The sequence below is a fragment of the Cyanistes caeruleus genome, chromosome 4, assembly GCF_971803275.1.
Source record: "Cyanistes caeruleus chromosome 4, bCyaCae1.hap1.1, whole genome shotgun sequence".
NCBI classification, from domain to species: Eukaryota; Metazoa; Chordata; class Aves; order Passeriformes; family Paridae; genus Cyanistes; species Cyanistes caeruleus.
In genome coordinates this window covers 43,444,578-43,459,695 of record NC_141704.1, presented here as the reverse complement: position 1 = coordinate 43,459,695, position 15,118 = coordinate 43,444,578, and the positions used below count along the sequence as shown (strand labels likewise).

At 42.4% G+C, this 15,118-nt stretch overlaps 1 protein-coding gene across 3 annotated transcripts in view; it reads right to left on the bottom strand.

The window, feature by feature from the left end:
• The window catches only part of PPP1R12A (protein phosphatase 1 regulatory subunit 12A), a 112,166-nt gene extending 97,340 nt beyond the window's left edge, over window positions 1-14,826 (bottom strand). For all 3 annotated transcript variants that reach the window (XR_015285493.1, XR_015285492.1, XM_086884213.1), the window contains exon 1: window positions 14,408-14,826. Coding sequence is in view for 1 of the 3 variants with exons in the window: in XM_086884213.1 (XP_086740339.1) it covers window positions 14,408-14,644 (237 nt within the window). In the remaining 2 variants the exon portion in view is untranslated. The remainder of the gene's footprint in view (window positions 1-14,407) is intronic.
• Window positions 14,827-15,118: the final 292 nt, after the last annotated feature.

Here is a 15,118-nt window from a genome sequence, read left to right as displayed (position 1 = left end):
ATAGCTGCAAAGAAAAACCACTCAATGTCAAGAATTATTAACCATACAATGTAACTTACAGTTGAAGCGGGAGGGGAAAAAAAATATATCCATTTAGACCACAGCTATCATAGCAGCCTGTTTTAGAAACGGGCTACTGCTCTTTGGGGTAGAAATGAGAAGTTGCTTAAGTGAAATAGATCAGAAAGACAGACATCTCCAAATACTTCTAAAGCTAAGTAAACAAACAAAACTGTTATGAGTTTGCTCTAATATATAACCTTCCAAGATTTGCCTATAAAAGATACCTATTCCTGTCGAAAAACTGCAACTTTTCTTGACCACAGCTGCTTGTCACTATAGCATCTTCACCAAGAGGTTTCCAGTAAACTTTCCCCAATATTGCAAGTCCCACAGCTTCTACCAGTTCAATCAGACTTTTTGCGTTATTTTGATGAAATGTAGCACTTCCCTTTGACTCCTACTTTTCTGGACATTATCTGTGGCAAAGGGATAGACTTGATGTCAAGTCAAAAATCTCATATTAAACAAGCCTCAGAATACACATTCAAATCCAAGACAGTGAAGTAGCCATGCCACTGATTCAACTGCAGAAACTCACCCATTGCTGGCTAAAGGGAACATTCTCTTATCTTGACAGACCAGTCCATTTAGCCAATATATTAGAGCCCTGCTGTATTTTTCAGTTTAGACACTGTGCCCAGTGTAATTTTCAAATTTAAGGCTACTCTCCATCCCCCCCTCCAGAGAATGGGGCAGACACATTACCTTTCCCTAATTATTCCAGAAGACCCCATCACTCTGCCACTCATCAGCCTTTGACACCATCTCACACCATACTCCTGGAAAAGCTGGCAGCCCATGGCTTGGACAAGTGCACCCTTTACCAGGTTAAGAACTGCCTGGGTGGCTGGGCCCAGTGAGGGGTGGTGAACGGTGCTGCATCCAGTTGGTGGATGGTCCCTGGTGGCGTCCCCCACAGATCAGCTTTGGGCCCAGTCCTGTTTAAGATCTTTAAATTTAATACTGATGAAGGGATTGAGTCTGCCATTAGGAAATTCGCAGATGACACCAAGCTGTGGTGTGATGCATGTGTTGATCTGCTGGAGGGTAGGAAGGCTCTGCAGAAGGACAGGCTGGATCCATGGGCTGAATTTAATGACATGAGGCTCAACAAGACAAGGTGCCGGGTCCCCCACTTTGGCCACAACAACCCCATGCAGCACCACAGGATGAGGACAGAGTGGCTGGACACCAGCCAGGCAGAAAGGGAACTGGGGGTATTGGTTAACAGCAGCTGAACATTAGCCAGCAGCTGTGCCCAGGTGGCCAACAACATCCTGGCCTGCATCTGAAATAGCGTGGCCAGCAGGAGCAGGGCAGCGACTGTTCCCTGGTACTCAGCACTGGAGAGGCTGCACCTTGAGTGCTGTGTCCAGTGCTGAGCTCCTCACTTTAGGAAAGATGTTGAGATGCTGGAGCATGTCCAGAGAAGGGCAACAAGGCTGGTGAAGGGTGTGGAACACCAGTTCAGTGAGGAGCGGCTGAAGGAGCTGGGGATGTTTAGTCTGGAGAAAAGGCTCAGGGCAGACCCTATCACTCTCTACATCTCCCTCAAAGGGGGCCGTGGCCAGGTGGGGGTCAGTCTCTTCTCCCAGACAACCAGCCATAGGACAAGAGCACACAGACTTCAGCTGCACCAGTGAAGGTTTAGGTTGGCTGTTAGGAAGAAACTCCTCACAGAAAGGGTCACTGGGCATTGGAATGGGCTGCCCACAGAGGTGGTGGAGTCACTGTCCCTGGAAGTGTTTAAAGGCTGGATGTGGCACTTAGTACCATGGTCTAGCTAACAAGAGGGTTTAAGGTCACAGGTTGGACTGGACATCAAAGGTCTTTTCCAACATAATTGATTCTGTGGTGGTGTATTAGGAAGAACTTCCCTTCACTCCTCATTCTCTGCTAAACTGGCAACAGTATTGCTGTTGTATGAATACAGTGTTTCAGGCAAGGAGGGAATCATCCTCTAAGAAATGGACAACTTTCTGCAATACTGACTAGTATCTGAGTGGTTAATAACTTCTTTCCAAGCATTTTTTATCATAGAGTCAGGTTCCACCAACTGTTAAAATTCAAGCCACTGCAGTGCCTAGAACATTAAAGAAAGCCAGAAGATTGCAGAAACCTCCCCCACCACACTGGATGTACTATCTGCATCTCAACCTAAGATTTTAAGAAAGATTCTTATATGCAGCCAAAGCATTACTAAAACCGGACTTCATCTACAGGTTGGGCAGAGAGATGATTGAGAGCAGCTCTGTGGAAAAGGAATTGGTGGTGATATTTGATGAAAAACTCAACATTGAGTTGTCAGCATGCAACCACAGCCCAGAAGGCAAACCATATCCTGGGCAGCAACAAAAGGAGTGTGGCCAGCATGTCCAGAGAGCAGATTTTTCCCCTCTCCTTTGCTCTTGTGAGACCCCAACTGGAGTGGTGTGTACAGTTCTGATGTTCCCAATATAAGGGCAGTAAACTGTTGGAGCAAGCCCAGAAGAGGGCCACAAAGTTGATAAGGGGACTGGAGCACATCCTCTGCAGAGCCAGGCTGAGAGAATCAGACCAGAGAAGAGAAGGCTGCATGGAGACCTCATAGCAATCTTCCAGTACCTGAAGGGGACCTACCAGGAAGCTGGAGAAGGACTTGTTGTCAGGAACTGTAGTGATAGAACCAGGAGTAATGGGTAAAAATAGAAAGAGGGGAAATTTAGACTAGACATTAAAAGAATTCTTTTACTGTGAGTGTGGTGGGACACTGGAACAGGCTGCCCAGAGAGGTTGTGAATGACCTAGCCCTGACAGTGTTCAAAGCCAGTCTTGATAATGCCTTGACCATCCTGATCTGGCAGGTGTCAGTGCTCATGGCAGGGGTTTGGTTGGGATTTGATGATCTTTAAGGTCCCTTCCAACTCTTAAATTCTACGATTATATGAAAAATAACTAGGATTAGGGAGATAAGTATCTTAAAAGGGTCATAATATCCTCAGTGAATCAAGAGTCACCAGAAGTGTCAGAAGTATTTCACAATCTATATTCCGAGGCTGACAAAAACTAAATTATACAGAAATCTTTAGTCTACATATTTGAATTCACAGGAGTAATTCCTTGTATTCTGCAATTCCTTGCATTAAGCAAAGCTAAAACATTCCAGAGAGAAATTTATAGTGTACTCCTGGGTTTGGGGGGCATAGAGTCATTTTAGGTATCCTAAGAGGGAGAAAGAAAAGCAGACATGTAAACATCATGTGTCTCAATGGTTGCTGATAGCACTAAAGAAACCAGCCCTCATCAGACCTTTCTGGGAGAAAGAAATCAAAGTAGGGCACATGCTGAGTTTCTATAAACACCAGCACCTTGTTAAGGTCTCTGCAGATAAAGACTTGGATCTGGAGACTGCTTTTATAACTCTAAAAGCACCAATAACCAACCAGTGCTGCTTATTTATTAAAAGCTTCCGGGGAGATGGATTTGACTGTCAAAAATCCAGTTTCTGTAACATGAGTAGAGCAAGGAGACAGGAGGACAGAAGGAGAAAGGGGAGCAATTTATCTGGATTTTAAAAAATTGCTATCTCTGTCACTGTTCTTAGGATCAGAAGATTACTTTTTTACCCTGGGTTTCCCAATGCCCACCTTCATCTAGGTCACAGAACTTGTTAAAAAGAGAAACTTATGCAACTGTATGGTGTAAAATAGGTCTCATGAATCACAGTTACCAAAAGATAAGTAGAGAAGTGTATTGATAAAAAGTTAGTGATGTCAGTACTGGTTAAGTGACGCTCCTCAGCTTTACAGCCTATCATGAACTCAACTGCAGAACAGCTGAAGCCACATTTTAAACCACTTTTGTTTTAAAAACTGAAGGTTCTGACTTGAAGTTTAAAACCCAAGTTATATTTGCAGTTTAAGCTGCAATGAAGCAATCCAAATCAGTAGATGCAGGCTGTTAATTGTTTAAATTCTGCATAAGCACCCTTCAAATATTAAAAGAATTCAAAGCATGTTATCAAATACATTATCAGCAGTGAAACACGACAAAGCAAAATGAACAGGGGAAAAAAGCACCAAGAAAATACTCCCTTATTTAAGTCACTTAACTTGGTAATATAAAATAAAATTAGATAATTACAGAGAAGAAATTAAAAGGGCTCCAAATCCTACAAGAAATTAAAGAACAAAGTCTTCCAAATGCTGTCATGAGAGCTTGTCTTGAAAAGACAAATAACTTGCTACAATATGTGCAGGTAAGCAGCTATCAAGATACAAAGCCCTTGGAGGATCTCCCAAAAGGGGGAAATTACACATCAGCTCTTAGAGCAAATACTTCAATCATATCTCTGTGTCATGATAAATGATGTCATTTCATCATGCTAAATGATGTCACTGAAGAAGATATGGTTTTGATGCCAAGGTATCTTAATAGAATTTTATTTTTAAGTGCTATATGGTCTTCTGTTTGAATCCCCACTGTTTGCCTGCTTTCAACTACCAGTGATGCTTTTATTTGTACACTGTGCTTTGGAAGCAAAAAAACCCACCAAACACAGAAGAAAACCAACACAAAAATCCTAAAAACCAACTTAAAATAAAAAGTATTTTTAATAGGACTACTATCATGCGAGCTTTTCTATACCAGAGCTTTCTTGGTTTTATGCTTTAATCCAGTATATGCACCTGACATGGCAGATGTCTTATTCTGAAAAAAAAAAAAGGATGCCAAACCATGATTGCAGCAACAGCTTTTGAAATCCATCTTAATAATCACACATTTTGTTTTAGTAGGCTTTCCTGGCTTTTGTAAGTCAAACTGAAGCTATTGATCTGCCCTTGTGAACTGCTCCATACACATCCAGAAAACCTCCTGTTTCCATGTTCCTCGTGCCATAGGACTTACTAATGATTGGGCTCCAGAAAGCTATGACACTTTGTTCACAGGTACAGTGATTCTCACAAGGTTAGGCTTCTTGAAGCAAAAAAATCTAATAGTACTTATCTCCAGCAATCATATCTTAACAGATACTTGAGCTTGCAAATGCTATTTGCTATAATTACAATTTACATTTTTTTATTATTACAGAGTACAGCAACCTTTTCAATTGCTGAGAAAACAATTGAGAAAGAGCTCTCCCACCCCCAGATCCCACTGGGTAAGTGATAAAACACTTTACAAAATATATAACGTATCTTCTGTCATTTGCACCAAGTTGTTCCCTATTTTCCTTAAAAATTGTAGTTTTTAAATCACCACTGCTGTATTTACCTGGAGCTATAAATAAAAATTGTTTCTACAGTAACTTCATGAGCTTTCTTAGGAGCCATGATTGATAGATCCAGCCAAAGCCCACCTTCAATATTTAGTAAGTCTATTAGAAATGTTAAGTACAAGAGACAATAACAGACCTGTTAAGTCACTCCTCTGCAGAGATGCAGGAAAGCTGTTTCTCTTCTTAAGTGTACAAATACCTGATAAGCACTGTGACATACAAGGATTAGCATTCACTACCACTATTAAACACATACAAACACAACTATAGTGCCAAGCATTTGGCTAGGCTGTCTGCAAGGAAGTAGGCAATGAGCGACCAGAAAGTCATGTCCAGAGAGGTTCATAAACAAAAACCCACTGACAGTCCCAGTGCTAGCACAACTCACCCCCTAAAAAAGTAATGCTGCAACAATAAGCAGGGTTACCTACATTTTCTAGAATACAGAACTAGCAGTCATAATTCACACTAACTGAGGAAATAATACAAGTAGTTCAAGATTGTTTCATCTCCGGGATAGGAAGGGGTACTTTTGGAAAACTGATTTATTTTGATAAAATTATTCATTTAATTAAGACTACTTATTCCAGTATAATTGCATCTATTTGCAAACCCCCTGCAAGCAACAACACTTTTGTTAAAACTTGAGACAACATGCTTTGCAGCCTCAAAATAACAACTTTTCCACTTCAGTAAGAAAAGTGTAGGTTTTCAGTCAAGAACACTAAAGCAAATTTCAGGATGTCTGTAAGCTGAAAGTTACAAAGCCGTAAGTCTGAGATGGTATTCCAGTTTCAAAAGGGGCCCACAAGGATCCCAGCTTTGACAGAGGAATGCAGCTCCTCAGTGAAAGCTTCATCGAAGTTAATTGTTTTAGAAAGCAGCACTGACCACACACATACAGTGTACATGCTTGTCAGATGTGTTCACCTTGGTTACCAGATGAAGATAGCGTTATTTTGCCTTAGAAAAATACTTGCTTCAAGTGTGAAATTTTAAGAAAACTAGTAAGATAAGTTCATCCTATAAGTTTGGAGATTTGTTAGAATTACTAACAAACAGGTTTCATGTTAAGATTCATCTCAGTCCTTCTGTGAAGGAACAAAAAAACCAAACAAAAAACACCAAAAACTTAGGAAAATGAAAAAACAAGAGATAGACTGACAGCTTTAGATCCGCAATACAAAGCTAACACTTGAAAGTAATTCCCTGATGTACAATAAACCTCAAATATTCAAGAAGTATATAGATAAATAGAGGTATCTCTCTCTCTATATATATATATAGATATATAAGATTCCAGTTACTTTTCTAGCTTCATGGTCAGGGTGGTAAAACGAACTCCAAAATTAAATAATCATCCCAGAACTAAAATTTGTATAATAATCACCACTGGCTCGCTAACTGATCATATCAAAGCAAGCTGTCATAGTTCCAACTCAAAATCCTGAACTACAATCATAAAATCAATCAAAGCATATTTCAGACAGAACTAAAAATAATTCTAAAAAAATGTCAGTGAGACTTGGCCCTTTTGAATGTATAAGGGCTAGAACCATTTCTAACAACCATAGCTTACAGATAACTCAGTATCAGAGTCAATGGTCATGTGCTAGTTATAGACCAAATTGAAGCATTCAGAAACTACAGTAGTATAGGAACTATACTGTATTATTTTATAGATAAACCTACTTCTGTATGTAAGCCCAAAATGAGGCCACATTTAATTCTCAGGGGCTTCACCCTCTTCTTACAGCCAACTCCATACGTCACTCTGTTTAACACCGTTAGCGTAACAAATATATTTTTAATGGGGTAAGTGCTAACACCACTCAGACACAAATGGGGAAATAATCTTGTTCAAAGACTTCATCATATTGCTCTAATTTTGGTTTTATCAATGAGCCAGCAAAGATTCAGTGTTTCCAGGATAAGCACAGTGCCTGATTCAGTGTGGTCAATAACTGAAAGAGTTGGGTACCAAGTCTTGTCAAAACAATGCATAAAATAAATAAATAAATAATTCAACAATGCTCCCCCCCACCAAGTACAGTGATCATCATTTGACTTCTTGTATTCTATCTTATAGACTTTAAATTACTAGAAAGGAAACAGCTGAGGAATGCTGCTACTCTTATGCCATGCTTTCCATTGACTGTCATTTCAGGAATGCATATAGGAAAGTAAAGGAGCTTGGAATGTCTCCACCCATCCAGCAGCATCAGAGGCTGACCAGCTTAGGGATGGCTCCACTGCCTTACAGCTGCATTCCAGTTTGCATTTTACAGCTGTCAAGATCAATGAAGAAAAATATACTGTTGGGCACTGACAAAACATTTGTTAGGCAAATGTCCTCATATGCTGCATGTCTTACTTGGTATGATAAAGGTGTACTCATGCTACACTCGATCAAAACTACCTCCACACTGCTTTCAGAGCAGATTAGTTTGTCTAAGTCTAACCCATCTGAACATATCCTTGGATAAAACTTTAGTATTTCCTAGAACACATGCATGCTCCTCAACTTCACATGGTGTGAGCCCAGCCTCAGGCAACACAATTACACTGAGACTACCAATTTGCTGGGTTCTCAGTTTTTGAGAGGATTGCACTAAGTGTCTTACTAACCGAGGTAATAACTTTGAGAAAGGGAGCAACTGAGAGCATGAGCAAAGGGATAAACAAGTAAAGAACTGGACAAGAGCCTGTCAAACCATCTGTTCCAACTAAAATGTAGCATATTTTGTTCAGCTTCCAGAGTGGTATATCTGCTACTGATTTATACTGACTGCTTCTGTCTCCTAGCCTGAGATTTAGCTAACAACTGAAATTCAGTAATTTGGTAAAACAGCATTCTTGCTACTACAATGTCAAAATCAGAAAGACTTTAAATCAACTGTGTTCATATCAATTTTATACATACAAAAGCACATCTCATCTACTCTTACAAAGTGCTTTTTGATGACTTATCATGAGAAAGTGTTCTAACAATACCAAAAATAGAGAACACATAGAAAACCACAGACAAAGCTGTACTGTAAAAGCTGCATTAATGCTACAGTGAAATTTATACCAAGAGACTAGCAGATGTTGTCCCTTATAGCTTCAGTAAATACTAAAGCCCTACCAGCTGAATTCATCCTTACACTGGAATGCAGAACTCTACCTCCATGACTAGCAAGTTTAAGAAAGCTATCAGTTACACTAACATGAAAACTGGCTTTAAATACTTAAAGTAATTTCTATATGCTAGAATTCACTTGGGTTATTCTGTTTGTGAACAAGAAATATCCACAGCAATGAAAATACATAGAAAACCCAGGTTCCGACTTGATAGACCACTCAGAAATAATAAATCTAAAAAGCTGAAGAGATTGTTACTTGTTTCTTTCATAAAACACCAAAGAGAACACAAATTTTTGAATATAGTATTTAAACTTCCACTATTATACTCACAGTATATTATGAAAAATCACACCTTTTTCCCCCCTTCTTGCCTCCATTTCAAAGAGTAAAAAAAAAGAAACTTAGATGACAAGATCAGTAGGAAATTAACAAGTACTAACTGTACCACCTGAACCTAGCTACAGAGAGTAAGTAACTACAGAGAGAAAGATCTGTGGGCCACACAAGAACCAATTACAAAAGGGAATTTCAACAAATATGCCTCTGTAGTCTGATCACTGAGTGACATCAACATTACATTTATTTCTGGGCTTATTTTCTCTCTGCTCTGTTGTACAGATAAAAAATAGGTAAAAAAGAAAAGCCACGATAGAATAATTTTGAGCAAATTACTCAAAAATTCTCAGTGGTAGAAGATCCACAATGAGAGCATTAGGAGATTTGGTGATTAGTAGGTTGGTTCCCCTCCAAACAGTGAGACTTCAACATCAGTTTTGTAACTGAGTACAAACCTTTCTGTACAAAATGAAGTCCTCCTACTTGACAGTTTTGAAAAGTTAACAAGTATATCATATGCAATGAGTATTCTCATCCTCCAAGAGTCATGGTAGAAGTCTTAGCTAGGAGGTTACTAGGTTAGCTTTGAGCTATTTCCATACCTTCCTTACCCTGGTTGTTGAGTGCTGCTGCTATGATGCAAACACTGTAGAGATGTAAGACTCTGGCAATCTGCTTTTTGCTCTTACAGCTTGATGTGCTGCACATGTTGCAGCCCCAGCTCAAGTACATGACCTGTGTTATCATTCATCAGAAGGAACTCGGACAGTGCAGCCATAATGCCCTCTATTGAATTCTAAGGCAAAGGGATCCAGTGCTGGTAGATTCTGTGTTCCTTTTGCATCACTGGTTGCAGTTTGAAAGGGTGTCGTAACAAGGAAACAGCTGGTGCCAAAGGTATCTATACCCATTACCATATCAGGGACTAAGAATATGCCACCAGAAGTCCTGAGAGAAGTTTTCACATAAGCAGTTGCAAAAACTCCTGCAAAGGAAGGTACTTCTCATCTAAGAAATAAATCTCATAGAATCCAAAGAAAATACTAAGACAGCAATAACTGTCCTTACTCAGAAAGGGTAAGCAAGCATTCTGTGAAACACACAATCTTAATTAGTATTCAGGGATAAACACAGCAGAGTCCTACAACAGTGGCAGCAAATCAAAATTTCTATTTAACACTGCATACTGCTCTATCTGCAAACTAGTATGTAATTACAATGTTGCTAGAACAGTCTCACCTTCACATTCAGTTGAGCACCTAAAAAGTTGCAGAAAAACACTATTTGATACAGAGAGACAGCCTTCAAGGAATTTTGCTTAATTAAACTGTAGTTGTCACAGACAAAAAAGGTAACATGAATCCTTCACCAAGGAGTAGGGACCTTCACCAACACCCACTGCAGGTGCCCAATGACCCCCCCCATGCACAAACAGCCAAGACAATATCCCTTATCTTACCTCAAAAGCAGTACCCTCCCCAGAACAGGCAAGATCAGCACAATAGGACATGTTCTTAACATGCTGTGTGGTGGAATCAGGCTACAGCACTCGCCTTCCTCACCCAGAGAAAATGAGGCCAAAAACAAGGTTACCATCTCCTAAGTCTGAGCAGTCTTGAAGAAAAAGGGCAGTCAAAAAGCAGGCTGCATAGACTGTGATATCTAACCACAGCCTAATCTCAGCCAGTGCTGAGGTGTGTGCAGGTACTCCATACTGCACATTCGATATTCCCAGAGGAGCAACGTGCACAGGAAATCCAGCCTTCCAGGAAACTGGCCACATTGTGGTCCCTTCCCACTGCATGCAGCCTTTCCATGGTGCTGTCCAGAAAGGGTGGGCTCCACTTTCCTGTATAAAGCTCTATGTAACTTCTAGACAAACTACTTTCAGCCACTTAAGCAATAAATTCCAGTCAGAGCTAGTGAACTAAATCCTCTTTCATGAAAGCCAAGGAAAACAGAAGAGAGTCCAAATTCTAAGGAATGATAGGTGTTAAGCTTTCAGGACAAGAGAACTGAATTCCACTCTGAAGAAATATGTCTGCCTAAGAAGAGATCAAGTTTTACTGAAAATATTATATAACCTCTTCTTAAGATTATTTCAGAATATGCCTCTTCCACCCCCCATTCTGGAGACACTGATAATCTGCAAGGTCACAGCTCACCTTTGAGCTTCTTTTTTTTCTCAAGTTCCCCTTACATTCCATTGATAAGGCAGATTAGAAAAGCTATACTTAAAATTATATCTCATCCTGCGTAACAGCTGTCTGGGAGTACAACATTCAAAACTTCCACCTCCACTACAATAATGGCACTGACACCTGATGGTAAATTTAAGTTCTCATTTCAAAGTTTTCTGGTCTTACATACAAACAATATATATATATAATGCAGATTATGCAGCACAATACACATTATCCTGCTGTGTATATCCCAGATTGTATATATATCTCATAGACAGGAAAATAGTACACTACAGTTTTGTCCTCTGTACTGAAGGTATAAGCTGAGGACTTGTGCAGAACAAGTTCTTAAAGCAAGCTTTGAACTCAAAATTACAGAGGAATAATCATCACTTAACGACAATTTTTCCTCTTCTGCAAGATACCAAAGAATTTAATTCATCTGTCCTCAGATATGATGCACTCAAGTCCCTTCATTTGTGCACATGCAGATATAAAACAAAATCTGCTCACTGTCACTGTCAAGAGCTGAAGTAGCTATATACATACATACATATATATATAGATATATATATATATGTACTCCCCCCCTTTCCTCCTCTCAGCTACCAAGTCAAGTAACTGTTTTCTTTCCCATATGCATGAAGAGAAACAATTCTACATGCAGCTTTCTGATGATGATGGCATTCTATCCCACTCAGAGGAAAAGCTTAGCTAATGGCTTCAGCAACAAAGCTTGGTGCTCTGTTAAAGACCAGACCTGAAGTTCACCAGAATCTCAGGATTAATGGTACTTTCCCCTCAGCAATACCAACTACCTGTGAAAAACAAAACAAAGCTTAAGTCTCTTCCTCTAACTGCCATATGCAGCAGGAAAATCAAAGGCTAAATATTAACTATTTAATTATATCACTATTTCAGACATATGCATTTGCTCCCAATAACTGGAAAAAAAATAAATTGATGGAAGACAAGAAAGACACAACCCAAAAAAGTACAGTAATTTTATCTTCACTGAGATAAATTTATTCCTCTGAAGAAGCAATGTCTACACGGGACCTGACAGACAATGCAAAAAAAAAAAAACAAAAACCAAAAAAAACCAAAAAAAAAACCCCAAGCAACCAAATAACCACAAAGCAACAGCATGCCATGGCAGTCTTAAACACAACATGGACTTGAACACAATTACCATCTGTCAGTCAAAAATGTCTGGAAGAATGACAAGTTTTTGAAGAGTTTCCTTTGAGAACAGATACAGCTTTAGTCATGCTGCAGCCAAAATTGATTAAATTAATTAATGTTACAGACTGCATCATGTGAGATTTGCACCTCTTATATCACATATTAGAGGAAAATAAGGTCTTGTGTTAATAATGAAGAGAAACCATTCAGAGTCAGTCGCAGGGATTTGTTATATGCCTTTTTTTATAGCAACAGGTAACCTTCACTTACTGTACTGCCTCAAGAGGATTATAAATTCACAACTGATCTTATTTGCTTTCAATATCATAAAATCAGAAAAGGTCCTTTGGTATCACTAAAGGAGGGGAGGGGGAAGGAAGAGCATGAGCAAGAATTTTAGCAGTGATGTAAATCTTTACCGTTGTTCCCTTAGGCTTTGCCCTTCCAAGCTGCAAGCTGACTACAACGTAAAAAAAAAAAAAAGGGGGAGAATATGCTCAGAATTATCCTGATGAAAGCTTTTTATTATATAGTATCAAAAACATTTTGAAAATGCCATCTGGGCATCAGAAAGAGAGAGCACCATCTCTAACAATAGAGCGAAACTCAACGTCATTCTTCCCTACCAATGGCTGGAGAACAGCAACTCGCAGACTCAAGGATCTAACCAGTTAAGGTATGGCTTCTCATACAGAGCTCCCTAGAAGCATGAAGCTACCATAACTTGATTAGAGGAGGATAAATACAGAAAACCTTGCAATGAAGTGACAGGCTAGCCTGCAGTCAGGTAACCATGCTGCAGTAACATGCTGACAGGCTTAACCACAATACACACTCATTCTTCCAGTTCAGTTCACAACTGAAAGTAAACCAACACCCTTTACAGGGGAGCAAGTGACAACTCAGACACAGCAAAGAGTCATAGAATTTTATATCTCATGTTCAAGAGGGGATTCTATCCAGTTCTGCAAGGCGGTTTATTTATTTCTAGAGCCTCACATCCTTGAAACACCTATACAGGATGGAGAAAAATTCACCAGCTAATTTCTTTTAATGTAAGTAGCAACCTCACCTAACCATTTTGGGAAGATTTTTACTTGATCAACCTACAACACATAACCATTAAGATTTTTCTTTTAAACTACTGAACAACTTCTAAACTTAAGAACGAGAAGCTAACCTGTCAAAGACATTTTTTGCTTTCCAGATATTCAGTGAATCTAATATTGTGTGGAAGCTTTTGGCCTTCTAGAGAAAAAAACTATTCAGGCAAACCCGCATTATCTCCGATTGCCACAGCCTTTCCTTATTTGGCTAACGTTTTGAGATTCCAATCAGACTGCTATGAAGTTCAACATGCACAAAGCATCCATTTTGAGGAAACTTCACAGCCAGTTTCCCGTCCATTCCCCCCCAGCCCAAGTGAAAGTTATCTCCCTCGGCACCAACCCCCCTCCCAATATACCCACACCAGAACAAAGCGATACGGATTGGGCTTTACTACTTTCCAACGCACGGAAGAAAAATTTAAGATCCCCAGTCCCCTTGAAGTTCAGCTTTCACACTGCGATGGGAGTCATCGGTAATGAAAACAAACAGCCCCTTATTGATACGCGTTTCTATATAATGAACAAAACACTGGTTTCCCCTAGAAACCGGAGAGAAATAGATGATCCGTCTCTCAACACGGCCGCCCGCACACACGAGCAGGCTTTAATCGGCTCAACTACTGCGGAACCGGGGAGACGAGGGAAGCAGGGAACTACTACCGGGATCCCGGGCAAGGGGCAGCGGCGGAAGCGGCCCCCGAGGCCAGCCCGCTTCTCTCACCTGCGGTCACCCTCCCACGCCGGGGGGCACCTGCCTCCGGCACCCTCAGCCCACACGGGGAAGGGCCCGCTCTCCCCAGCCCTCCGAGGGAGGCGCTGCCAAGAGGGGAAAACGAAAGAGGGTCAGCGGCACCTCCTTCCCGCCGGAGGAGAGGCCCATCCGCCCCTTCCGACGCCCTGCCCGCGGGGAGGGGGTGCATCCTCCCGCCCCTGCAGCCCCGCCGCTCGGTCCGCGGCCCCCGGCCGGTCCCAGGCTGACCCTGCCGCCACCTCCCCGCCCCGACACCCCCCAGCGGAGGGAGCGCAGCCGTCTTCGGCCCCTTCCTCCTCCACCTCCTCCTCCGGGGGGGGGGGAACTCGGCCGGCCTCGCCCCCTCCACCCTCCGCACCAGTCCGGCCGGGGGTCCCTCGATCGGCCCAGCACCGACCTGGTGGAGAGCGGTGAGCCCGTCCACATTGGCGTAGTTGATGTCGGCGCCCCGCTCCAGCAGTCGCAGCACCTCCTCGGTGTCTCCGCTGGAACAGGCGGCCAAGAAGACGGCGCCGTCGTCGAACTTCACCTTGGTCTTCTTGCGCTTGACCACGGGTGGCTCCAGGTCGGTCTCGGAGCCGATCCAGCGCTTCAGCTGCTCGTTCCGCTTCTGCTTGGCGTCCGCCATCTTCATGCCCCGCTCGCGCCGGCCCCCTCAGCCCCGGCCGCGCCGAGCGTACACTTTATACCGCCACTATCCCACAGCGCACCGCGGCCGCGCGCGCTCACCCGCCCAGGGAGGGCGCGGGGCGGGCGGGGAGCGGAGAGGCGGGGCGGCCTCGTTAGCATAATCCCGCGAGACTTCCGGGGGCGAGCAGCGGGGCGGGAGGCGGTGCGCGAGTGGAGTGGAGCGGGGCGGGGCCCAGTGGGGAGTGGGAGGGGGGAGTGGGGAGTGTGAGGGGGAGTGTGAGGGGGAGTGTGAGGGGGAGTGTGAGGGGGAGTGTGAGGGGGAGTGGGAGGGGGAGTGGGAGGGGGGAGTGGGGAGTGTGAGGAGGAGTGGGGAGTGGGGGAGTGTGCGTGTGCGTGTGAGGGGGACCGGGAGCGGGAGTGCAGCCCCGCTTCTGTCGGGGAGCTTCGCTAAAGGCGCTGCCAGTTCCCGCCTGCGATC